The 27,365-nt window shown below is 43.0% G+C and overlaps 1 protein-coding gene across 1 annotated transcript; it reads right to left on the bottom strand.

Moving 5' to 3' along the window:
* Positions 1-4,064: 4,064 nt before the first annotated feature.
* On the bottom strand, positions 4,065-20,226 carry LOC115462441 (serum amyloid A-5 protein-like). The gene is made up of 4 exons (XM_030192445.1): positions 20,130-20,226; positions 18,118-18,243; positions 13,342-13,480; positions 4,065-4,264 (listed from the first exon to the last, which is right to left on the bottom strand). The coding sequence occupies exons 2-4, from the start codon at positions 18,236-18,238 to the stop codon at positions 4,123-4,125; spliced, it is 402 nt and encodes a 133-aa protein (XP_030048305.1). The 5' UTR covers positions 18,239-18,243; positions 20,130-20,226; the 3' UTR covers positions 4,065-4,122.
* Positions 20,227-27,365: the final 7,139 nt, after the last annotated feature.

The following is a 27,365-nucleotide window of genomic DNA, read 5'->3' as shown; positions in this document are numbered from 1 at the left end:
TCGAAGGGAGGAGTTTCCACCTTAGGAGGAAGAGGTCCCTTAGGTTTCCCCTTTCTCTTCGGCATGTTCCTCTAAGTAATAGGTAAGAAATATACCAGATTAGGCAAAGAAGAAATATGTTTAAATTATTCTTAGGGAGCTAACGTCTCTGCATTCCTTTACTCGTCAGCCATCTTGGGGCGCAGAGGCCATACCACGTCCCAGAGGAAGATTTTGAGTATGGTCACATTATGATCAATATTTAAGAAGTTTAAAGTGTTTTAATAAAAGGTGGATTTATAACTTGTATGGATGATGTATTAAAAGGGAAAGGGAATGGGACTTATAGACCGCCTTTCTATGTTTTTTTCCAACTGCATTCAAAGCGGTTTACATATTATATACAGGTACTTATTTGTACCTGGGACAATGGAGGGTTAAGTGACTTGCCCAGAGTATAATTATCAACATATTATATATTGTATAGTAAATACTGTTGATTTGAACTTTTTTATTACCCTATTGCATATTTATAGAACCAGAAATAGGAGACACCTGCCTCCATCTCCACTGTTGTTGCAGTATAGGATCAGTAGGGGGCACACTCAGTGCAGCATGTCAGCAGAGGTAGGAAGGGGGCATTAGAGCTGCGTGCCAGGACTTACACCTGTTTGTTTCAGCAGGCTTAAGTGCACGCGCCCAGAGAGGGGCATGGGACTACCTGCTATTCTGTAAGGGGCTCTCATTAGCCCTCTGTGTTTCCCCCAGTACCAATTTGTCCCATCCTAGTCCTTTATGTGTATTATTTACTTTTTACCTTTTTAAAATTTATAAACTGCTTATACATTTTTTTTTTTATTTGTGGCATATGTGCTCATAGTCTTCCACCAAATTTTAGGTTGCTCACTATTATTCTTAGGGGCCCTTTTACTAAGCTGCAGTAGGGCCTACGTGTGCGCAGCCTGCACCAAAATGAGACTACCGCAGACTAGCGCACTCCCCTGGCGGTAATTTCGGATTTGGTACGTGCTCATTCTGGCGGTAGAAAATATATTTTTTATTTTCTACCATGCACAGCGTTTCTGGCGGTAATCAGCAGTTGGTTAATACATGTGTAGTGCGTGAATAGGCATGCGCTAATTTTAATTGTAGCGCATGCCCATTTCTCGGCCCATTTTTATAAAATGCCCTTTTTCACAGACATGGTAAAAAAAGGCCCAGCAAGTGCCAAAAACACATACCCAAACTACCGCAGGCCATTTTTTACCAGAGCTTAGTAAAAGGACTCCTTATTTTGGTCTCCTCCTCCTCCTCTTTGTTATTGCTAAGGGTATTTACAAAATATTCCTTGTTATTTTTCCCACCATCATAATGCTTAATATAAATAGTTTTATTTCCTACTCTGATCCCCTTTCCATACCAACATTATTATCTGAAGAAAAAAAAAATAGGATTTCTGAGCCAGTTGCTTTAGATGGATTCCTTCTTCTCCCTGACCTCACTCTGAATAAGACACATTATTTTCATCAGTTGTTTAAAGATTGTACCATCAATGAACTCTCACTTATCTAGGTCCACCACTGGGTGCGAGCTTAGTGCTGTGGAAACAGAAGAATGTATACTGATAGAAAAAAATCATGCAGGTCATGATGATGATTTACCAAGAACACAGACCAGTAAAAATCCTCCCCCCCCCCCCCCCAAAACCCCTTTAGTATTCCAAAGCTACATCACAGCATCAGCTGCTTAGGAGGTGAGTCGCTAGATGTAACATATGTTATCACCTTACTCTATGCAAACGTTCTAAACGCAATCCTTGGGACACACCCAGCCTCCATTGTATGCAAATCTCTCATGCATATTCGTTGTGAGTATCCTGAAAACCTGACTGGGTTGAGAACACCTGCTCTAATCTCGCTCCATAACTTGCTTAGCGGCTAGCTGGTTATTATCCAGGTTTGGCATTGACTACAGTAGTTAGCCGGGCAAACTCCCGCAGTCTGAATACTGGCCCCATAATGTTTTATGGACCAGTCATGTGGCATCATATCAGGTTCCCTTGCAAGGAGGGCCGCATGGCTGCGTCACTGAGAAAGTTAAGTTAGACATGAAGGAGACCATTTGCCCTGAAGCAGATCTCGAAACATAGTTGTGTCAGCAACTAGTTCTCCATAGCGCTTCAGATAAGTTCATAATTATTTCAAAATTATTTTTCTGCATAAGAAGAAATTGGTTCAGAGTGACCTCATAGCTATAAATATTGATAAGTAAAAATGGACCAATGACGATTTGAGTCAACTCTGGTTCCTCCTTGACAGGGCTGGCGGAACAAGCAGGGTATGCCCGGCAGGGGGGGGGGGGGGGGCGCCACCATTCGACGGGCACCAGAAACTGCCATGCTTACCCTCCCATGTCCTACCTTGAAGGGCCCGCCCTGGTGGCATAGTGGTCTCTAGGGGGGGCAGGAAAGAATCCCATTTTTTCCTGCCTACTGCTGCTACACCATCTCTGCTCTGCTTTTCTGCACCATGCCCCCCCCCCCCCCCAGTGCCATGTTTTCAAAATGGTTGCCGAGGCTTCCGGCATAGACTGATTTGCTAGGAGGGGGCTCCCAGGGTCTCCTGTTAAATTAGTAAAAAGTGTCTCGCTAAATGGAACTGATGACAAATTGTTACCATCTCTGACTGCATAGAGAAAAAGATTGTTTTCTGCAACTTTGTCCTTATAGAGGAGGATGGGTTTGGGGTGGGGGTACTGCCCCTCTATAGAGAAGGTGGTCTTTCCTATATCGGATGCATTAGATACACACACACACACTTAATGTTGGCATTCATATGGTAACACCCATCATGTATGTAGTTGATGGTATCTCATTGGGAAGGGGGAAACCTTAGAGATCTTGGCTAGCTAGTGTGGACGGAGCAGTCAGGGGCATGGCTGGACATGATAACAGGAACCTGCTGGCCAGCCAGAAGGAAATACATAGAAATAACAGACACGGGGGGGGGGGGGGGGGAGAAGGGAGAAAGGAGATGCTGGACTGGGGGTGGGGTGGATGGGTGCCGACTGATAGTTTGCAGGGGGCACCAGAGACCTTAGCATTTGCTCTGCTCCTTGAAAGAGAACCTGATATGATGCCGCTTCTGATAGGTCCATAAAACATTATGAATTTGAGGTAATATTATGACATATGAGTGACTACATAAATGTGTTTTCAAGTATCCCTGGAACTTAGGCATGTGCACTTACACAGTTTCCATGGCTGGCGAAGTGTTCACACCTAAGTGCATAAATACGTACTACCCTGTTAAGCTAGTATTCTATAAAGGAATTTAGGCACCTATGTTCCTTTTATAGAGTAAGCTCCTACCAGGTGTGTATTTATAATAAATTTGAAATAAGTATGTTATCCATAGAAGTCTAATATTTCTGTAAAAGCCTATGAACTCTGGCTAAGTTGCTTTAACGGATTGATCTTTACATCAATATTTGTATCTGCTTTTACTTAAATTTTGTAAGCCACATAGAACTGAATAACTGGTATTCAGATTATGTGAGATATAAGAACCAAAATATATAAAATGAAAATATTTATAGAATTATCCCCTAGTGCCCCTTTAGCACCCAAACTAAGGCACAGGGCTAGATGGCTTAAATATAGCCATTTACCCCTGTGCATCGGGTCCTAGCAGTCACCCAGCCTTCTGCTCAATCTGTTCTAAATGATTTGTCTTAGGCCTTGTACCCCCTAGGGTCAATCAAGGAAGCCTGTGGCTGACATGGAGCATCTTACTGATAGGATTAAAAGCTGTTATGATACCATGGCTGAGGAATGGACGCATTTATCTGTTATAGTTGAAGGGAGGGTTTGAAATATGGGTGGGGGTAATAGGTTTGAGTGCCCTCTGAAGGAACCAGAGAGGGCACTTTTCCAGAAAAGACCTCCGCTTTGCATGGGGGGGGGGGGGAGGGGGAAATAATTAACTAATTTGTTATTGTTTGCTATGGTCATGAACACCACCGATGTTTGACTTTTCAATAGTTTTTCATCTGTGTGCATTCCATACATGGCTCTGGAGTTCATACTTAATTTCTCAATAAAAATTTATTGAAACAAAATAAATTGTAATTTCTTCAAATCTGTTAATATTTTTCAGGAAGGCCAGCTGGTCTATAGTGGTTGGGGTCTCCTCCTTCTCTGCCCCATCGATTTGCCTCTTGGTCAGCCCTTGAATCTTCAACTCCTCTTCCACTGGAGCCACCCTGAAAAAACTCCCTGGCATTACTGAAAGAAAAGATAAAATAATTTATTTATTTATTAGGATTTATTTACCGTCTTTTTGAAGGAATTCACTCAAGGCGGTATACAGTAAGAATAGATCAAACATGAGCAATAAACAATTACAGCAGTAAAAATATTCAAAAACACTACAAAGTATGGCATGGTATACTATTTACAATGTCAACATAATGCGTAATAGAACATTATAATTGATAGTGAAGGGTAAAGCAACATATAGATAGGTAAGAAAGTAGGAAGAGTTAGAAAGTAAGGTGATTGATTTAAAGAAAGTTGCACATGAGATCAAAGAAATGGTTAACTGTTATCTCAGCTAGGGTAGTAATGGATAAAGATCTCCTGCTGCAGTATATGCAGCCTGAGTACTTGTGTGTGGGAGTGAGACTAACAAGTTAGTTACTGACATTGCCGAAGGGTTAGAAAGTAAAGTTTGCCTATTTGTGGATGATACAAAGATCTGTAACAGAGTGGACACCCGAGAGGGAGTGGAAAACATGAAAAAGGATCTGAGGAAGCTAGAAGAATGGTCTAAGGTTTGGCAATTAAAATTCAATGCGAAAAAATGCAAAGTGATGCACTTAGGGAATAGAAATCCACGGGAGACGTATGTGTTAGGCGGTGAGAGTCTGATAGGTACGGACGGGGAGAGGGATCTTGGGGTGATAGTATCTGAGGATTTGAAGGTGACGAAACTGTGTGACAAGGCGGTGGCCTTAGCTAGAAGGTCGTTAGGCTGTATAGAGAGAGGTGTGACCAGCAGAAGAAAGGGGGTGTTGATGCCCCTGTATAAGTCGTTGGTGAGGCCCCACCTGGAGTATTGTGTTCAGTTTTGGAGGCCGTATCTGGCTAAGGATGTAAAAAGAATTGAAGCGGTGCAAAGAAAAGCTACGAGAATGGTATGGGATTTGCGTTACAAAACGTATGAGGAGAGACTTGCGGATCTAAACATGTATACTCTGGAGGAAAGGAGAAACGGGGGTGATATGATACAGACGTTCAAATATTTGAAAGGTATTAATCCGCAAACGAACCTTTTCAGGAGATGCGAAAGCGGTAGAACAAGAGGACATGAAATGAGATTGAAGGGGGGCAGACTCAAGAAAAATGTCAGGAAGTATTTTTTCACGGAGAGAGTAGTGGATGCTTGGAATGCCCTCCTGCGGGAGGTGGTGGAAATGAAAACGGTAACGGAATTCAAACATGCGTGGGATAAACATAAAGGAATCCTGTTCAGAAGGAATGGATCCACAGGAGCTTAGCCGAGATTGGGTGGCAGAACCGGTGGTGGGAGGCGGGGCTGGTGGTTGGGAGGCGGGGATAGTGCTGAGCAGACTTATATGGTCTGTGCCAGAGCCAGTGGTGGGAGGCGGGACTGATGGTTGGGAGGCGGGGATAGTGCTGGGCAGCCTTATATGGTCTGTGCCCTGAAGAGGACAGGTACAAATCAAAGTAGGGTATACACAAAAAGTAGCACTTATGAGTTTATCTTGTTGGGCAGACTGAATGGACCGTGCAGGTCTTTTTCTGCCGTTATCTACTATGTTACTTCCAGTAAAGGCCTGGTTGAAGAGCCAAGTTTTCACCTGCTTCCTGAAGTAGAGATAGTCTTGTGTTAAGCGCATCCTTTCAGGCAGTGCATTCCACAGTGTGGGGGCTACTCCGGAGAAGGCTCGCTTGCAGGTATCACATCGTGTAATGTCTTTTGGAGAGGGTGTGGTTAGTGAAAGTCCTTGGGAGGACCTTAGTGTCCTTGGCAGTGTGTGGAGGATCATCCTATTTTTCAGGTATTCAGGGTCATTTCCTTTCAGGGCCTTGAAGATCAGACATAGAGTTTTAAATTTAGCCCTGTATTGTACTGGTAACCAATGAAGTTTTTGTAAAAATGGTGTGATATGGTCATGTCACTTGCAACCTTCTATGAGTCTTGCTGTTGCATTCTGAATCAACTGGAGCTGGTGCAGACCCTTTGTAGTCAGAACATTGTATAGTGCATTGCAGTAATCCAGTTTTGATATCATGGCATGTACAACTGGGATAAGATTTACCTTCTCGATGTAAGGAGAGAGACAGCGTAGCTGTCGCAAATAGTAGAAGCAGCTCTTGAAGGTTGCTTGGATTTGGGAAATCAGTGTAAGTGTTGAATCTAACTGTATTCCAAGGTTTCTGACTTGTGATTTGAGGGGGAGTTCATACTTCCCAAAAGGGATTTTGTATCCCCTTGTGTTAGGGACCCAGAGAAGCTCGGTTTTACTTGGGTTCAGGCAAAGTTTGTTGTGTTTAGCCCATTCTTGAATTGATGTTAGACAGGTAATCAGTTTATTCAAGGCTGTAGGCAAGTCAGGTTCAATGGGTATGAGTAGCTGCACATCATCCGCACAGATATAGAACTGAGTGTCCATTGACCGAATCAGCTCAGCTTGTGGTTTGAGGTATTGAACAGAATAGGTGACAGTATCAATCCTTGTGGTACCCCGCAGGTCAGTGTCCATGGTGGTGATGAGTTGCTGCCAAACATTATGGATTGTTGCCTGTCTGAAAGGTAGGATCTGAACCAAGTACTGTTCCATTGATACCTGTTTCTGTCAGTCGTGCTAGCATGATATTTATTTATTTATTTGTTGCATTTGTATCCCACATTTTCCCACCTTTTTGCAGGCTCAATGTGGCTTACATAAAGCCGTAGTGGCGATCGCCCTTTATGGAATGAGAAATACAAGGTATTATAACATTTAAAGTACAAAAAGTATTAAAATAAATAAAGTAAGTATATAAACAGTTCATAATAGCATGATCCACAGTGTCAAAAGCTGCAGAGAAATCAATCAATACTAAAATCGAAGTGAATTCCTTGTCTCGGTTTCTGTGAAGATCATCTAGTAGGGATACAAGGACCATTTCTGTACCATACCCAGGTCTGAATCCAGATTGACATGAATCTAGCCAGTTTCTCTTTTCTAACCAGTCATTAAGTTGAACACAGACTGTTTGTTCTATGAGTTTCCGTAGAAACAGGATGTTGGATACTGGCCTGTAATTTTCACGTTTGTGCTGCTCAAGGTTGTTTTTCTTCAGCAGAGGGTGGACCACTACCCTTTTTAATACTGTTCGTAGCTGTCCATTAGAAAGAGAGGTGTTCACAATTTTTGTGGCGCCTTCTATGAGGCCCATACTTGCCTGCTGCACTATCTTTGATGGGCAGGGATCGAGGGAGCAGGTAGTAGGGTCGAAGGTCTCTTAGGATTTTGTCAAGGCTCTCCTCTGTCATTGGGTTAAAAGTGTCCCATCTGTCTCTATCAGGAGGGGGAGAGTTTGTGCACCCCTGGTTGACTGGTTGGGGACTGGGTGGGATTGCCAGTGAATCCTGGCAGAGACTTTTAAGTTTGTTGGCAAAGTATGCAGCAAAATCATTGCAATTCAGTTTAGACTGGGCAGGCTGGTTCTGTTGTGGGGGCTGCAGTAGGCTGTTTACTATACTGAACAATTGCTTGGTTGAATTGTTCAGCCTGTGCAATGCATTGCGAGAAATACTGTTTTCTGGTTGCTGTTAATGCTTGGCGATACTTTGCCATGTGCTTCCTACAGTTTAGTCTGTAGGGTAAATAAATGGTTTATTTCCTTCAGACAAAAAGCCGCTTCTTGAGGGGATGCAGTGGCCACCAGGAATGCGAAAACTAAAATTAGCCTAGAAAATAAAGAATTATAACTCTTCATTTGGGCTTCATAATATAAAACATTTTGAAAAATCAGAAGAGAGAGCACAGAGCAGTCACTCTTCAGCTATTTCCCCCAACCCCCCACTTCTTCCTATGTACTGCCTATTGCAGGGGTGTAGCTACGGGTGGGCCTGGGTGGGCCCAGGCCCACCCAATTTCAGCTCTGGCCCGCCCACTCCCATTGCCGGCCACTGCTGCTTTTTCTGTTGAGCAGCAGGGCCGGCGCTACAAAAAGAAGAAGCGCTCAGCTGATTGAGCTGAGCGCCGCCACCAACGTTAACAACGAGAAAAAATGTAAAAAAAAAAAAAAAAGCGCGGCACCGCAGGCAGCCTCGAAGCATTGGCTGCTGGCTCTGCAGGCTCCTCCCGTCTCTTACGTCACTGCCCCTGGAGCGAAGCAGGGGCAGTGACGTAAGAGACAGGAGGAGCGTGCAGAGCCAGCAGCCAATGCTTCGAGGCTGCCTGCGGTGCCGCGCTTTTTTTTTTACCTTTTTGCTCGTCTTTAGCGTTGGTGGCGGCGCTCAGCTCAATCAGCTGAGCGCTTCTTCTTTTTGTAGCTGGGGCTGGCGGGCCTGAATCGGGAGAGAGGGAAAACAGGTGGCAGGATGGAGACTGGGGAGAAAGAAGGAAAACAGAAGGATGGGGAGAGAAAGAGGGAAAATGGATGGCAGGATGGGGACTGGGGAGAAAGAGGGAAAACGGAAGGATCGGGAGAGAAAGAGGGAAAACAGATGGAAGGATGGCAGAGAAAGAGGGAAAACGGAAGGATGGGGAGAGAAAGAGGGAATACAGATGGAAGGATGGCAGAGAAAGGGAAAACAGAAGGATTGGGAGAGAGAGGAAAACAGACGGAAGGATGTTAGAGAAAGAGGGAAAACAGACGGAAGGATGGGGAGAGAAAGAGGGAAAACGGAAGGATGGGGAGAGAAAGAGGGAATACAGATGGAAGGATGGCAGAGAAAGGGAAAACAGAAGGATTGGGAGAGAGAGGAAAACAGACGGAAGGATGTTAGAGAGAGGGAAAACAGACGGAAGGATGGGGAGAGAAAGAGGGAAAACGGAAGGATGGGGAGAGAAAGAGGGAAAACAGACGGAAGGATGGGGAGAGAAAGAGGGAAAACAGACGGAAGGATGGCAGAGAAATAGGGAAAACGGATGGAAGGATGGCAGAGAGAGGGAAAATGGATAGGGAGAGAGACACTGGATGGAAGGATGGGGAGAGAAAGAGGGGAGATGGATGAAAGGATGCAGAGAGAAAGGGGAGAGACTGGAAGGATGTGGAGAGAGAAGGGACACTGAACAGAAAAGGGTAGAGAGATAGACACTGGTTAGAAGGAGGCAGAGAGAGACATTAGATGGAAGGATTAGGAGAGAGGGTAGATGGGTGGAAGGATGGGGAGAGAAAGAGGGAAGACGCTGGATGGAAGGGTAGGGAGAAAGAGATGACACTGGATGGAAGGATGCAGAAAGAAAGAGGGGAGACTACTGGAAGGATGGGGAGAGAGAGGGGAGACACTGGAAGGATGGGGAGAGAAAGAAGAGAGCTGCTGGATGGAAAAGGAGAGTAGTGAAAGACTGGAGAATAAGAGGAAGGGGCATGGGGAGAACAAGGGTGAGAAAAAGATGAAAAGCCATAAGTAGATGAAGGAAATTAAAGAATGGATAGTAAGAATGAATTAAATCTGGACAGAGAGAGAGAGAGAGAGAGAGAGGCAGGAAAATATTGAAGAAAGCAAAGAAAAAGGAGAGAAAAATGACAAATGGCCAGGAAACCCTGGCAGAAGAGTTAAGCGAAAACGAAGGAAAGCAGAATCTAGAGACTGGGAGCAACACAATGAGAAAAAGTAAATGGCCATACAACAAAGGTAAAGAAAATAATTGTATTTTTAATTTAGGATAAAGTAATATGGTGTTAATAAAGTTTCAGAGACCAATACTTCCTTCCTTAGGACAGGAGAGGATACTGTAACAGCATTATACTGACCTGAGGCAGGAGGTTTTGGCCTCTGAAAGCTCACTGAAAAGGATGTTAGGCTATTAAATAAATTGTCTGAAATCTGATGCACTGAAAAGCAGCACTTTACCCTGTGTGACAAATGTATCTGAGTGTGACTACATTTTGCTGGGGGAGGGGGGTAGACAGAAAATTTTGTACCCACCCACTTTAGGTTCAGGCCCACCCAAAATTGGCAGTCTGGCTATGCCACTGGCCTATTGTAAGGGAACAGGAGAAGACAATATCCAGCACCTCCTCTCAGGACTTTGCACTGCCATTGTCTGCAGAATGAGAAAGCTAAGCATGTAGGGTTATGATTGCTTGGAGAATGAGGAGAGGAGGGAGGGGAGTTGAGAGGATGAATACTTGGGCAGGGAGGAGAGATAACAGAGGAGAGAATGAAAGCTTAAGGATGAATGCTTGAAAGATGGGGAAAGAGGAAGAGAAGGGGTGAATGTGGGTAAGTGGCAAGAGATGAAAGGGGTGAATACTGGGGAGGAGGATGAACCTTATTTAAAATGGAAGCACCTGTAGGCAATCGTAGGTGTCACCCCCAGGGGGAAAAAAAGCAGAGAATGTAGTATCTCTCGTGATACACCCTGCTTTTTACCCCTGACAGATGAGATGGGGTAGGTCTGTATTAGGGATCCCTAATTTATTATATAAAAAAGACTGAATATATTACAACAAATATTTCTTGTACTCCCTTTATAAACTATGTTAATCTATAAAAATTAGTATGCAAATTGAGACAAATGAAAAATAATTGTCACGGAACCCAGGATGGTCAGCCCTTGGGCTTAAGCAGACAAGTCCTCTGGGGAGGCACAGAGCAGAGGCGAACCAGACACTGAATCAGACAAAATACCAGATATGGCAAATAACACAGCACACTCTGAAACCAGAGCCTGGCTAAAGTGAAAACCAGGAACGGAACTTGACAAAAGCAGGAACCAGGAACAAAGGGAGGACACTCATACAGGCCACAAGGCCGAACTGGAACCCACCCGTAACAGAGTCCAAGCATATGGGCCACAAGACTGAACTGGAACCCACTCATACCAGAGCGATGGGAAAAGGAACAAAAAATGGAATCTCTTAAGCAAGTACTACTCAAGCAGTGCACCCAACCTGCACTAAACAGAGCCACAAACAAGGGGGTCAAAAGACCCTACACAGGCACAAAGAAACTAAAGGGGAAAAGACAACCCCACTTAGACTCACATGGTAGAAACCACAAGTAAAAGATAAGAAAACCATACAGGGAGGCAACTCAGGGCTGTGCTAGAACCACAGCTATAAACGAATCTAAGACAAACAGAAATCACACAGAGAGGTAGCTCAGGGCTGAGCTAGTAGTCCCAGCTAAACGGAAGAGCTATCTACTCGTGCCACACAGAGAGACCGCTCAAGGCTGCGCTAGTAGTCACAGCTAAACAGAACAGCAACCCACTCACACCTCACAGAGAGGACTCAAACAGAAAGCACACAGGGAAAACTCAAGACAAGGCCACACAAAGGAACACTCACAGCTGTGCCACACATCACTCAAGGATAAGGGGAAGCCATTCATAGGAACATTCTAGACTGTACCATACAGCACTCAAGGATAAGGGGAAGCTACTCTTAGGAATACACGAGACTGTGCCACACAGCACTCAAGGAAAAAGGGGAGCCACTCATAGACTCAAACACAAGGCTGTGCCACACAGCACTCAAGGAAAAGGGGAACCACTCATAGGACAACACGGCACTCATGGGTAAAGGGAAGACATTCATAGGAATACACAAGGCTATGCCACATGGCACTCAGGGATAAAGGGAAGCCACTCATAGGAATACACAAGGCTCTGCCACACAGCACTCAAGGAAAAGGGGAGCCACTCAGGAATACACAAGCCTGTGCCACACTGCACTCAGGGATAAAGGGAAGCCACTCATAGGAATACACAAGGCTCTGCCACACAGCACTCAAGGAAAAGGGGAGCCACTCAGGAATACACAAGCCTGTGCCACACTGCACTCAGGGATAAAGGGAAACCACTCATAAGAATACACAAGGCTATTCCACAGAGTCAAATAACAGACACTAGAGACAAAAACCAGAACCATACACACAGGGAAACAGAACAGGGCTTTGTTTGAGAGCAAAGTTAACAGGAAAGTAATCCATACAGGGTCAAACCAGAAGCACACACACAGGGCTCAGGGCTGTGCCTAAAGGCACAGCTAACAAGACCAGTACCCTCAGAATCAAACAACAAGAACAGGACAATAAGAAAAGGGAAAATAGCCCTGTTGCAAAGGCAACGCAGGAAAGCTCCCCGGGTCCTTATAAAGGAGTAGGCTGATGATATCACAAGTAGGAAATGAAGCAGAAGCAGGGTTGCCAGGTGGAAAATTTTTTTCCAGCCCACTGGAGCCCAAAAAACAGCCCAAAAACCGCCCAAACACAAACCCCGCCCCTGACACCCCCCCCCCCGCGTCATCACCCCCGCCCCCGCCGTCATAAACCCCGCCCCCGCCGTCACCGGCCCCGCCTCCCACGTCACCGGCCCCGCCTCCCCGTCATCGGCCCCGCCTCTTACGTCATCGGCCCCGCCTCCCCGTCATCGGCCCCGCCTCCCACGTCATCGGCCCCGCCTCCCACGTCACTAACCCCGCCCAAAACGTCATTAACCCCACCCAAAAACGTCACTAACCCCGCCCCCCCGCGGCCGAAAAAACCGCCCGAAGCACAAAAACCAGCCCAAAAAACCGCAACCCGCCGCGGGCAAAAATTTCCCGCGGCGGGTCGCGGAAAACCGCCCAATTGGGCGGTAAAACCGCCCACCTGGCAACACTGAGCAGAAGCAGAGAGACCAAAGCAAGGCTTGGCTTCAGGGATACCAAAGTGAGGCTTGGCTAACAGGAAGAACAACAGCAGGGAAAAGGCAGACTGGAGAGTTCACAGAGCTAGATACAGAGAAACAGTAGGTCTGGACATAAGGGCATGGCCACAACCGTGACAATAATCTTGCTTCTATGATGTGTTGTACTGTTCCCCCACCCCCTCCATGATGCAAACAATTTCTGGATCCTGTTTTAGGGGAAAAGGCGGTATATACATAGATGTAATCTGTGTGTGTGTGTGTGTGTGTGTGAGTGAGTGAGTGAAACAGAAACAACAGAACCAGTGAGGACCAATTCCCTAGTCCTCATTCAATATATATCTTTCCATCTCTTCAGCTCAAAATCTGATCAAATTATAAAAGAGCTGGAGACTGTAGTTTAGATATCTTTCTTTCTTTCTTTCTTTCTTTCTTTCTTTCTTTCTTTCTTTCTTTCTTTCTTTCATACACATTTCTAATTACCTGATGGTTTCGGCAGCCCATTTTCCACCGGCGCCTCTCTGGGCAGCATCGTAATTTCCTCGGGCATGGAAATACTTGTCTGAGTTTCTGTAGTTTGCTTCCCTCATGTCCATGTAGGCTCTTCCCATATCCCATGTGCCTAAAAATAGCAAGAAGATTAAAATATCAGCACCACATACCCACTGTGACCCTGTTCAGCTCAGAAGGGAGAATTGTGACCTCTCTGCTAAGCAAGTTATTCAACCCTTTATTTTGCTTTCAGGGTGTTTTGTCTTATCAGGAAAAGTGTGTTTCAAGGATCAGCTTTAAAAATGTTACTCATAAGATAAAAATCAGGAGTTGTTTACTCTTCCTTGGGTAACAAATGTTCAGGAGCATTTAGTGTTATTGCAGATACATGGTGAGATCTGAAGGCAGGACTGAGCTGAAAGGGGAAACATTTAGCTATGAAAGAATCAGAAATATGGTTTCACTACAAGACTGCAGCAGTGGAGCTTAAGCTAAAATACTGTATCCTGGAGCCCTGGTAGGGTTCAAACATATCATTCTTGTTCCTCAGATGGGGAAGGGTAAATGATCAGTTGCATGTGCCTTTTCTGACTGCACATGCAAATTTCTCATTAGTCATCCTCTTTCATTTGCCTCCATCTTATCTGTCGATGTTCTGTTTTCACTTGTCCCCTTTGCTATCAAGATTTTTAATGGGTATTGTGCTGACATTGTAAGTATCAAGCCTCAAATTACATATTATTACTTTACTATGTTTATATTTAGTGCAGCTTGATATGCCACCTTTCAAATCAAAATCAAACTAAAAAAAACTAAAACTAAAAAATATATATATCAAAGTGGTTTATAAAATAAAAAATTCCAATATCATAAAATCTAGAAAAAAATTACAAAATTATATAAGAAAAATAAGAAAACAGGTTTCATAACTACAATTGCTGATCCAAAGGCACAACACATTGCATTGCAGTCACCTAGATAAAATTTTAGACAGTGCCGGGGAAGAGCTGTTTGTCTTGGTACATATGGGTACCAACAACATAGGAAAACGTGGGAGGAAGATTCTGGAAGCCAAATTTAGGCTAGCATTTTCAGAAGTGCTCTCTGTTCCACACGCGGGACCCAAAAAGTAGACAGTGCTTTGAAGTCTCAATGGATTAGCCAATGGTTCAGGGAGGAGGGATTTAGATTTGTTAGGAACAGGGAAATGTCCGGAGGAGCCTATTACAAAAGGATGGACTCCATCATAATCGGGATGGAACCAGGCTGCTTGCACTAACTTTTACAAAGGAGATAGAACAGTTTTTGGAGGTGGGGGAAGCTGACAGTCTAAGGAGCACATGGTTTGGAGTATGGTATCCTTGCAGGATACTAGAGAATCCCAATAGAGAGGTTTCAACAAGGAGAAAGAAAGCCAGAAGGGTAGAACAGAGCATGCTGCAAATTATTCATGTCAACTTCTAAGAAGCTTGTAGATGCAAGGAAAAAACACACTTTGAAATATCTGCATACAAATGGTAGAAGACCCCCCCCCCCCCCCCCCCCCCCCCCCCACACACACACACACACACAAAAAAGGAGAGTTATATTGCAATGATAGGGTGGATCAAATTGGAGGGGGAGGGGGATTGCGCTGTATGTTAAAGAGAGAATTTAATAAAAAAAAATTCTGTATAAAACAGACAGTAACATGAAATCCTTATTGATATAAATTCCATGTGTGAAGGGAAAGAATATATACCTAGAGCTAAACTATCATTTGCCAGGCCAGAACAATCAGATAGATGAAGATATGTTAACAGAAATTAGATAAGCTAGCAAATTTGGCAACAGTATAATAATGGATAATTTAAATTACCCCAATATTGACTGGCTAAATGCCATATCGGGGAGTACTAGGGAGATAAAGTTCCTAAATGTAATAAATGACTGCTTCTTGGAGCAACTGATCCAGGAACCAACAAGCTATGTTAGATCTTGTCCTTAATGGAATGCAGGACTTAGAACAAGAGGTAGCAGTGTTGGGTCTGCTAGGAAATAGTGATCATAATGAGTACAATCACTTAGGAGATCTACTGTAGCTGCATATTTAATTTTCAAAAGGGTAACTATGATAAAATGAGGAAAATGGTTTTTAAAAAGCTGAAAGGCTCAGCTACAAAGGTTAGGACTTTAAAAGCAGGCATGGCATGGGCATTGTTTAAAAATACAATTTTGGAAGCCCAGACCAGACGTGTTCCACATATTAAGAAATGTGGAAAGAAGAGCAAACAGCAGCTAGCATGATTAAAAGGAGAAGTCAAAGAGGCTATTAGAGCCAAAAGAACACCCTTCAAAGAATGGAAAAAGGATCCAAATGAAGGAAAAAAAAGAAGCAACATACGCAGTGGCAAGTTAGATGCAAAGCATTGATAAAGAAGGCCAAAAAAGAATACAAAGAAAAACTTGCCTTGGAGCCAGCAACTCATGGAGGGGCATAATCGAACGCGAACGCCCATCTCCATGGGCGTCTATCTCCAAGAACAGGTACGTGAAGGGGTGGGACAAACCGTATTTTCGAAAAAAATGGGCGTCCATCTTTTTCCCAATAATACGGTTTGTGCCAGCCAAATGCATCGGATTTGTGCAGATTTGAGCTGGGCGGTATCATTTTTCAGCGATAATGGAAACCGAAGGCGCCCAGCTCAAAAATGAACAAATCCAAGGCATTGGGTCATGGGAGGGGCCAGGATTCGTAGTGTACTGGTCCCCCTCACATGCCAGGACACCAACCGGGCACCCTAGGGGGCAGTTGTAACAAGTAAAAAAAAGACAAATACCTCCCAAGTCCATAGCTCCCTTCCTTTGGGTGCTGATCCCCTCAAATCCCCCCCAAAACCCACTGCCCACAACTCTACACCATTACCATAGCCCTTATGGCTGAAGGGGGGCACCTATATGTGGGTACAGTGCGTTTTGGGGGCAGTTTGGAGGGCTCCCATTTACCACCACAAGTGTAATAGGTAGGGGGGGATGGGCCTGGGTCCGCCTGCCTGAAGTCCACTGCACCCACTAACAACTGCTCCAGGGGCCTGCATACTGCTGTGATGGAGCTGGGTATAGCATTTGAGGCTGGCATACAGGCTGGAAAACAAAGTTGTTAAACTTGGGGGTTTTTTGTGGTGGGAGGGGGTTAGTGACCACTGGGGGAGTCAGGGGTGGTCATCCCCGATTTCCTCTGGTGGTCATCTAGTCATTTAGGGCACTTTTTGGGGACGTGTTCGTGAAAAAAAGGGTCCAAAAAAGTGACCTAAATTTACGCTAAAAACGCCTTTCTTTTTTCGATTATCGGCCGAAGGCCCCCTTCTCTCCTTGGCCGATAAACACGCCCCAGTCCCACCTTCACCACGCCTCCGTCAACTTTGTTTGTTCCCGTGACGGAGTGCAGTTGAAGACGCCTAAAATCGGCTTTCAATTATACCGATTTGGGCACCTATCTCCCGATTTGGGTCGAAATCTGGGCGCCCATCACTTTCAAAAATAAGGCTGATTGTGTACTCCTAAAATCTTGAACCTCATCTGCTAGGCAGGGAGTGTGCTTTGCACACTCCCAAGATCTCTGCAGAGTTCAGGAGTACATTAGATTTTCTGACAGCAGCTAGAGAACCACGAGACCATATGAAAGGTTTGTATCCATGAACGCAGAGACAAATGAAAGCTGCTGGCTAAAGAATTCTAACACCTGCTCCTATCAGAAGGTTATATCTATAATGCATCCTATTATCTGGTAAGTATTTGTATCCATATATTGGAAATAAGATCTTATTCTAACTTTATACTTCTGTGTGTAGTGGCCTTGCTTAAAAGTATCATGTAGCAAAATGAATTGATCTTGAACTAGTTTGTAAAAAAAAAACACATCTTATAACAAAATTCAATAACCACAAGAAAACTTTAGAGAGTGACATAAAAGCAAAAAGATGGGAAATAGCCAATCTTAACAGACAGTGAATATAACATCAGTAGATTCCTTTTTCTACAGCATCTCCAAGATCCATCTCCTCCTTACTGAACATACCTTAGCTGTTCTGTCATCACCTCCTGCCTAGATTACTGCAACCTTATCCTTGTGGGTCTACTGCTGAATGATCTCTCTCCATTACAGTCTGTACTAAATGAAATAATGCTCTTATCATCATGGAGTCTCTTCTCTCAGATCACTACATTGTCTCCCCATCCACTTCTAAATCAATTTCAGGCACCTTATGACTTGCTTATAAGTGTGTTCCCTCTACAGTTCCTCATTACCTATCCTCTCTTATTTTTCCATATGTCTGTTTCCCAAACTGCACTCATCCAGTAGCCTGCTGTTATCTATACCCTGTCCACCATCAGCGGTAGCAGGGTGACTCTTACTTCTACAAGAGTATCTTGAATAACCTTGGACAATGTTCACATCAATTAGAATGTAAAAAAAAATCTGAAAGCATGGAAACTTATTTTAGGGGAATGTGTTTTGAGGAGGTTGGAGTGGAAGACATTGGCACACTCTTTTATGTAGCATCTGCCCTTTACAGATGAGCAGAGGAACAGATGAGAGTCCTGCTCCTGATCTGACTCTAGAAGAGTTGATAAATCCTGAGAACACAAAGAAGTTACATGTAAAGAATGCAACAGAATGATACAGTGGATCGTAGAGTTTCTGTACATTGTTTGTGATTTTTGTGTAAAATATTCTTTGTGTAGCTACATAATGCAAAAAACTAGAGGAGCCATGTAAGTCCTAACCTTGTGCAGCTTCTTTCACAAATCTTCCGGCATCAGTCACTTGTCTTCCCACGTCACGGTACCACTGTGCATTGACACACAGTGCCATGGAAAGGAGCAGGATACAAAAAGAAAGCTTCATTGCTTCTGTTGGTATTAAATGGAAAAAAGATTAGTAAACTCAATATTACAAGATGCATTTTGCAGTGAAAATGACGATGTTATTTTTTCATATCTTTCCATGGCGATACAATCATAGGAGCCGACTCTGTGGGTGCTGTGGGTGCTTGAGTACCCCCAATATTGAGAAAATTCCTTGTATGTGTCCAAGGAAGGGTTATTTCAACTGGGCTTAGCACCCCCAATAATTTTGAAACGTTGGCTCCTATGGATACAATGCACAGTCTTGTTTTCCATGTTTCCCTTTACTGCAGTGGGATCCCAAGTCTAAGCTCTGTTGGCTGCTCCCTCCAAATCCACAGGGTGCTGATCTTAACCTAATTCCTAGATGATATTGTAAGCCTGTACCTAGATGTATCTTTTCATAGGGGGCTGAGAAAGCACTGTCTTTAAAGCTTTCCCATCATTAGCCACACTGACTAGTAGCTGCCCAGCTTAGTGTCACATACGAGCAGAGAGCTGCTGGCTGGATCTGTACCCTGGCCTGCTCATTGTCAGCATTAAATTTAAGTACTACTAGTGCAGAATTGTATCTGTTCCGTGACTCCCACTCTTCTTTTCATGGTCTTATTCTCTGTTCTCCTTTATTAATTAAGTAAAACATATTTTATTTTCTAAGGGAATGGGACTTATATACCACCTTTCTGTGTTTTTTTTTCCAACTACATTTGAAGCAGTTTACATATTATATACATGTACTTATTTGTACCTGGGACAATGGAAGGGTAAGTGACTTGCCCAGAGTCACAAGGAGCTGCAGTGGGATTTGAAGCCACTTCCCCAGGATCAGAGTCTGCTGCACTAAGCACTAGGCTACTCCTCCACTCTACTTCACCAAGCTTTGAGGCAAGAATGTTTGCATTTTCAATTCTAGTCACATCCCTTTTTAAGCAATTGCGTTCTTCCCTGAGGGTGGTCTTCAGATGTTAATATTCTTTTTGTACTTTTACTGGTCTTCACAGTGATAATAATGTTTTCGGATAATGATTCTTACTGTAACATCTCACTTTCCTCCATTAAAGGAAGCATGTTCAGAAAACATATCCCCCTTCATCACAGGTATAAAATAAAAACCATGCACTTCAATATTCAAAAGGGAATATATATTTATCGGCAGCTGCTAAACATGTGTCCCTATCTATGAATTTTCGGCAGCATTATACAGATAATGCCACCAAAAATTCACAAAATACCTGGGGGGGGGGGGGGGGGGGGTGGAGCAAGGCATTTTTGCCAAACAGTACAGATAATGATATTCAGTTGCAATCCATCTAGGTAAGTAGATTAATTGAGTTCAACAAAGAAGACTATCCTAAATTAAACCACTTAGCCATAAGTACAGTTTGCAGTGGTCAGCAGTAAACACATATTTGCAGTGCAGGCTACTATATGTATATAGCAGTGTTGAATGTATGTGATTTTTCTAAACTCTGCAGCTGGTATTTAAAAAAAAGCTGTTGACAGTACTTCATCTACAGATTTTATTGGTCCTTACTGGGTTTCTGCCAGGTACTTGTGACCTCTGGGTTTTGGTCTGACCCAGTATGGCTACTCTTACATGAGTCAAGGAGTAACCTGGTGGTTAGTGCAGCAGACTTTGATCCTGGGGTACCGGGTTCAATTCCCACTGCAGCTCCTTGTGACTCTGGGTTGTCACTTAACCCTCCATTGCCCCAGGTACAAATAAGTACCTGTATATACAATGTAAACCACTTTGAAAGTAGTTGCAAAAACCTCAGAAAGGCAGTATACCAAGTCCCTTTACCAACCAAATAATACAAGAGATTTCACTAGCCTTAACTGTTGCCTTAACACCAAAAAAAGTGACTTTACAATGAAAGATTAGCCCTCACCTTTGCTTCAGTTGGAGAGGTAATGTCCCTCAGGAGCTGTGTCTGATTGATTCACTGATGTCTCTTGAAATATTTATATACACCTTCATTGCAAAAGACAAATATGGACTGACTTCCCATAGAACAGTAAAATAAACAGAGAACGTGGATTTTCAGAAGTACTGTGTTGTAAGCCAAGGTTACTCTTGCTTTGGGAATACAGTTGGCAGAATGTTATTTGTTTCCCATAACTAAGAGATGTCCTTTAAGTTTTTGTAATAATGTCTGCATTATGGGCCTGATTTTATAACAGGATACCAGTGAGAAATCTAAAAAGATGCCAATTTGAAGCCCAGTTTAGGAAGACAACATAGGCGCCTCTGTGTCTTTATAGAAATAGGCACCAGATACAGAACCTATAATGCACATACTGTCCTACTACTACTACTACTATAAATCACTTTTATAGCGCTACCAGTCATACGCAGCGCTTTACAATTGAACATGAAGAAGAAAGACAGTACCTGCTCAAAAGAGGCCAAACAGACAGGACAAAAAAGGATAAGGGAAGGACAGACAGAAGGACACATAAGGATAAGATAAAAATTACAAGTCAGGAGTCGAAAGCAGCATCAAACAGGTAGGCCTTTAGCCTGGATTTGAAGGCTGCGAGGGATGGAGCTAGACGTAATGGCTCAGGAAGCCTATTCCAGGCATAAGGTGCGGCGAGATAGAAGGAGCGGAGTCTGGAGTTAGCGATGGAGGAGAAGGGTGCAATTAGGAAAGATTTACCCAGTGAACGGAGTTTTAGGGAAGGAGTGTAGGGAGAGATGAAGGTGGAGAGGTAGTGAGGGGCTGCAGAGTGAATGCACTTATAGGTCAACAAGAGGAGCTTGAATTGTATACGGAAACCGATAGGGAGCCAGTGAAGTGATTTCAGGAGAGGGGTGATATGGGCAAAATGACTTTGGCGAAATATTAGTCATGCAGCAGAGTTTTGAACAGATTGAAGAGGAGAGAGATGGCTGAATGGAAGACCTGTGAGAAGCAAGTTGCAGTAGTCTAAGCAAGAGGTGACGAGAGTGTGAATGAGGGTTCTGATAGCATGTTCAGAAAGGAAAGGGCGAATTCTGGCGATGTTATAAAGGAAGAAACGACAGGTTTTAGCAATCTGTTGAATATGGGCTGAGAAGGAGAGGGAGGAGTCGAAGATATGCTGTTATATGTTTTTATAAATATTATGTTGCTTTAAAATCAATAAATAAAGTTTAAAAAAAACCTGTTCCAAAGCAGATGCAAGTACTGTATGTGCGTATACTTTATAATGTATTCATGTATTTCATTATATACTGTATGTAGGTACATTATTTTTGTGCCCATGCTCCACACAAGCTATATGCCTGGGAATGCCTTTACCCAGTGCACAGGAGGTGTGTGTCATTTTGTCAGCACACATACACAGTGGGGCAATCTGATATATGGCTTTTTCCACGTGCAATAGCCTTAACACTCAGAAAATCTTTCTACAATTACCGCCCCCCCCCCCTAATGCTGGTAAATAAATAACAGTCTGGTTTGCAAGTTATTAATACATCCCATTAATAGGAGCCAGCATACATTAAAAGTCTGGAACCCATTGTTGGAGGGTATGGTAACAGCAATTAGCGTATCTGAGTTTAAAAAAGGTTTGGACAAATTCCTGGAGGAAAAGTCCATAATTAAGATAGACATGGGGAATGCCATTACTGATGTCTGGGGATGGTAGCATAGACCCTGGCTACTCTGGGATTCTGCCGTGTACCTGTGACCTGGATTAGCCACTGTTGGAAGAAGGATACAGGGCCGAATCGGTCTGGTGCAGTATGGCTATTCTTACGTTCCTAAAGTCAATGGGGCACTTTTACTAAGTTGCATAAGCATCTATGTGCACCCAACGTGCGCAAAAATGTAGTTACTGCACGGCTACCATGCGGGTCTTGCGGTAATTTCATTTTTGGTGCATGTCCTATATGCGCATCTGAAAAATAATTTTTATTTTCTGCCGCGCATATCAAACGTGCGCCAAGTGGCATTTGGCACACGTAGGTCATTAATGCCCTGTTACTGCATAAGACTTTACTGTTAGGTCAATGGTTGGTGGTAAGGTCTGAGACTCAAAATGGACGCGTGGCAATTTTGATTTTGTCACATGTCCATTTTCGTCAAAAATTTTAAAAGGGCATTTTTTACATGTGCGCTGAAAAATGATTCTGCGCTTGCTCAAAACCCAGGTCTACGCTACCGCAGGCCATTTTTCAGCACACAATTGTAAAAGGACCCCAATGTTAGCTCACTTTAGTACACTGACCTCCAAAATAGAGAATTCAGGTTTTCTATAACTCTGAAATCCTGATAATGACAATCTATGGAAGAGGTTGCATGAAAGATGGAGCCCTTTACAAGGGATTTGGCTCTTTTTGTCCTTTCACTCTACTGGAGGATGCGGTAAACAAGTTGTTCAGCAGAAGATTTGCAGTTGTTTGTATAAAGAAGAATTTGGACTACTTCAATCTGTAAATCTTTCAGCAGCACAGTTGAACACTTGCCACTTCGTATTCAGCTCAGAATTTATACAGCAAAATGAGAGCTTTGTCCAGTTGTGGTTCTCCAAGGATGCATCTTCCAGGCATTTTCAGCAGCTGATGCTGGTATTATGGAACTACTCTTGCCTTTATCTGGGAAGGAGAGATACAGCTTACTCTAACATGTGCACTGGAAAGCTATGATTTAACTGTGAAAAATTGCTTAGTTCAAAAGTTCTAAGGGTTGCCTATCTCAAAGAGTGAGTTTTTCTTCAGTTAATTACATGGAAGGCCAATGAGTGAAATTTTTCCAGTGGCGGTTCAGGAGTATAAATCTATACACATACACCCCTCACAAGCAGACCTTCCTCCTTGATCTCAATTTCCATCCTCCAGTATCCCCCCACCTGATATCTTCCCTCTAGCCACAATCTTTCCCTCCTTCAAGTCCATCAATCAGGTTTTTGTTGTTGTACATCCAGGCCTGCTTCCTAAAGAAGGTTCTAAGCTACTTACAAATATATTTGAAAAAAAGGTGGAACATACACCATGAGGATATACATTTCACAGGTTAAAAATACAATAATTCCTATTTTGGAGAACAAGCTATATTTGAGTAATACTTTGCAAAATAAACTATTTTTAAAACACAACAGAAAGTGAAATAGGATGGAAGCTGTTGTAGCTCAAAACAAAGTGGGTGCTCCTTTGGTAGCCCATTGTGTGAGTGCCGGACATGACTTTTCTTCTTTTACAGCTTTTGCACTTGAGAGAGTTCAGCCGAACAAATGGAGAGGCAATATTGACAAGTGCCTCAGATGTAAAGAACAACAGTGGAATCACCGACTATGTTTACTTGAACTCCTTGGCCTGAATAGCATTATAAAGTGGTCTGCCCTTTTTTGAACATGGGTTACATCATTCGTGATGTGTCTCTATTGTATCGGGCGATCCGTTTGAATCACAGCATTCATAAAGGAAGGCCATTCCAAAGTTTGATTGCTTGAAACAAAAAGGATGAATTGAAAATTTGTTAAAATTTGATTCCTCTGAGGGAAATTCAAGCACACAATGATCCCATCCCCTAGAAGAAAATCTTGATGTGAGAACGCCACTTGCTGCTTTCCCACTCTAATTCTTTAGCTACAAGGTCTGGGGGATCCCTGAGGTGGCTCAGGGCTGCTACTGCTGCTCTGCTCAAACAAATGGTGACGGAATCCACGAGGAAGGGAGCGACGCTGGATCTGGTGCTCACAAATGGGGATAGTGTGTCAAATGTCCTAGTAGGTGCCCACCTGCGCAGCAGTGACCATCAAACAGTTTAGTTTGATATGACAGCTGAAGTGGAAGGCGGCCACTCAAAATTCAAAGACCTGGATTTCAAGCAGGCTGACATTAGTAAAATGGGGGAATACTACTACTACTATTTAACATTTCCATAGCGCTACAAGGCATACGCAGCGCTGTACACCATACACAAAAAGACAGTCCCTGCTCAAAGAGCTTACAATCCTGAGGAAGGAGCTGATGGGCTAGGAGGACATACGAGAAGTGGAAGGACAGTGGTCCAGGCTGAAAGAAGCTATAAATATGGCCACAAACCTTTATGTAAGGAGACTAAATAAGAGAAAAAGGAAACTGATATGGTTCTCCAAGGAAGTGGCTGAGAAAATAAAGGCTAAAGAGTTGGCGTTCCTGAAATACAGAAAAACTCAAGAAGAGGAACATGGAGAGGAATAACAGATGAAACTGAAAGAAGCCAAGAGAGAGATACGTCTGGCGAAAGCGCAAGCGGAAAAACAAATGGCTAGAAATGTAAGGAGGGGTGAAATAGCACCCTTAAGAACAAGAAACTCACGCAAGTGCAGCTCGATACCATGATTCATCGATGACTTGAGAAAATTAAAAACACTAGCCAGGGAACACGAACGAGCATGGAATAAAACAAAAGATGAACTCACACCCAACATATGGAAAGAAGCACAAAGAAAGTACAAATATGCAATAAGACAGTCCAAAAGATCATACTATAAAACGAAAATAGGGACAGACTACAATGACACAAAGAAACTATATCAACTCGTGTATAAACTCTTAGATACCAATCTGGTTACAGCACCAAACTCAGACATTCCCTCTGCAGACAATCTTGCTAAGTACTTCAAAGAAAAGATTATAAACCTACGCAACACACTATCTAAAGACAACACTGACATTGAAAACTTTCTTAAGGAGTTGGACCCAACCAATGGAGAATACCCTGCCGACCGCATATGGCTTAACTTTGCCCTCCTTACTGACGACACAGTAGCACAGGCGCTCAGAAGGTTCTCCAACACACACTGCAAACTAGATACCTGCCCCAACTACCTACTGAAATCTGCCCCTACCCGCTTCATAACAGATCTCACATCCCATCTAAGCTATATGCTGCAGCAAGGTTTCTTCCCAAAAGATGGAAAACAGAGCAGGGTTAAATGGTCAGTATTCTCAATGAAGAAGGGTAGATAGTGGGGTTCCCCATGGCTCTGTGCTGGGACCACTGCTTTTTAACATATTTATAAATGACCTAGAGATGGGAGTAACTAGTGAGGTAATTAAATTTGCTGATGACACAAAGTTATTCAAAGTCGTGAAAAATTACAAGCGGACCTTACGAGACTGGGCATCTAAATGGCAGATGACGTTTAATGTGAGCAAGTGCAAAGTGATGCATGTGGGAAAGAGGAACCCGAATTATAGCTACGTCATGCAAGGTTCCACATTAGGAGTCACAGACCAAGAAAGGGATCTAGGTGTCGTCGTTGGTGATACGTTGAAACCTTCTGCTCAGTGTGCTGCTGCGGCTAAGAAAGCAAATAGAATGTTAGGTATTATTAGGAAAGGAATGGAAAACAAAAATGAGGATGTTATATTGCCTTTGTATCGCTCCATGGTGCGACTGCACCTCGAATATTGTGTTCAGTTCTGGTCGTCGCATCTCAAAAAAGATATAGTGGAATTAGATAAGGTGCAGAGAAGGGCGATGAAAATGATAAAGGGGATGGGACAACTTCCCTATGAGGAAAGGCTAGGGCTTTTCAGCTTGGAGAAAAGGCGGCTGAGGGGAGATATGATAGAGGTCTATAAAATAATTGTAACTAGTCCCCCCCCCCCCAGACAGGGTTATTTCCCAGAGATGTGGTCTCAGGACAGCGATGTTATAGTCATGGCTGCTGTCAGAAAACACACTCAGGACTAGGGGACTAGTGCAGGATACTATCCTCGTCTTCCACCCTCAAAGGACGGAAGAGGAATTAAAACTAAAGTTCAGGATTTTTCTGATAAAGGAGAACAAACTTAGTTTCCCATGTTGTTTTAAACAGTTTTAATTTAATAACTTAAGCATTTAAAACGAACATAAACTCAACTCTCTTGTACAGTTAATCAAACTTTGCTTAAAACTCTATAACCAAACATATAATACTTTTTTTTTTATTATTAAAATAATTTTTTATCTTCCTACAGATAAATCAAACATCTACTTGTATCCAGCGCACAGTCAGATAAGTGTCTCTTTCTTTAACCTTTTCCTTGGGAGATGTAAATGTTATTGTGTATCATTCACGTGAGTATAGTTTGACAAGAATTTGATTCTTTGCTTTGCTCTCTTTTCAGGTTTTCAGCCAATTTTCTTTGCCATGGACTTTGGGTAAGTATCTCTTTTTTTTATTTTCTTTCATGTATTTCTGTGTATATTTCTTTCCTATTATGTTTCTTGTTCAGTGTATACAGTTACTTAGCTGTAGAAGTTTTGTTTCTTTCTCTTTCCGGCCTTGCTTGCGTTGGAGCTCGTGAGTTGTCCGGTTTTCTTCACTTTTTCTATGGTCTTCCTCCTTCACCTCTCTCTTAATTAAAATAATTGGAAGGAAAACCTTACTCTTCCTACTTTTTTTCTTTTAACAATCTTTCTCAGGGAGTGCTGTCAACAGCGGAACTGTGGGCTCTATTTAAGTAAAATCAATATAAATAAATGGCCCTTACTTTCCAGCGCCTATGCTATTGATTTCTTTTCCCTACTTATTCAGAGAGAGATTGACCGTCCCTTTCACACAATTACTCTTTCACATTTCTCAATCACTGTTATTCAAACTCCCATTTCTCAATTTTCCTTAAACTATGACTCTACTTTCCTTGAATTATTCCTTAAATTTATCCCTAAAACCTTACCCAAATACACCTTAAGCTACTAATACTATTACCCCAATAACCCCTTATTAACCAATTCCACTTAACTCCTACCTTATACCCCAGTTCATACAAACCTAACAAAATTTTAAAACTTATACTATAAATCACACCTTCCTTACACACCTTACTTTCATTCACCATCAATCACCAGAAACTTTCCCCAAAATCCTAACTTTTACCCTTAAAACCCTCCTCTCACTACCAGCACCTCCACAACACCTCCACTCTCTCTGACCAACAATCTCACTCTCCCCAACTGCTCACTCCCCGGTTGCCTTGGTAACCAGCCTTGGCTTGCGTTCCAAGACCCTTCCAGCCAATCCCTGACTAGTACCAACATTCCAATCTCCACTGCTGACCAGCGGAATTCTGGCCAGCAGTGCAAAATCCCCATTTTAACCCCATAGAAACTAATGGAAAATTAATAAAATTAAATAAAAACCCTATAAAACTATATCCAAATCAC

This window comes from Microcaecilia unicolor, chromosome 2 (assembly GCF_901765095.1).
Source record: "Microcaecilia unicolor chromosome 2, aMicUni1.1, whole genome shotgun sequence".
Lineage (NCBI taxonomy): Eukaryota > Metazoa > Chordata > Amphibia > Gymnophiona > Siphonopidae > Microcaecilia > Microcaecilia unicolor.
Note: the sequence above shows the minus strand (reverse complement) of the source record. Positions and strands in the feature narration are given on the sequence as shown.

Coding starts and splice junctions, on each gene's coding strand:
- LOC115462441 (XM_030192445.1), bottom strand. CDS start 18,238: ATGAAGCTTTCTTTTTGTATCCTGCTCCTTTCCATGGCACTGTGTGTC. Junction 13,481..18,117: donor TGTGAAAGAAGCTGCACAAG/GTTAGGACTTAC, acceptor TGCTATTTTTAG/GCACATGGGATATGGGAAGA. Junction 4,265..13,341: donor TGGGCTGCCGAAACCATCAG/GTAATTAGAAAT, acceptor CTTTTCTTTCAG/TAATGCCAGGGAGTTTTTTC.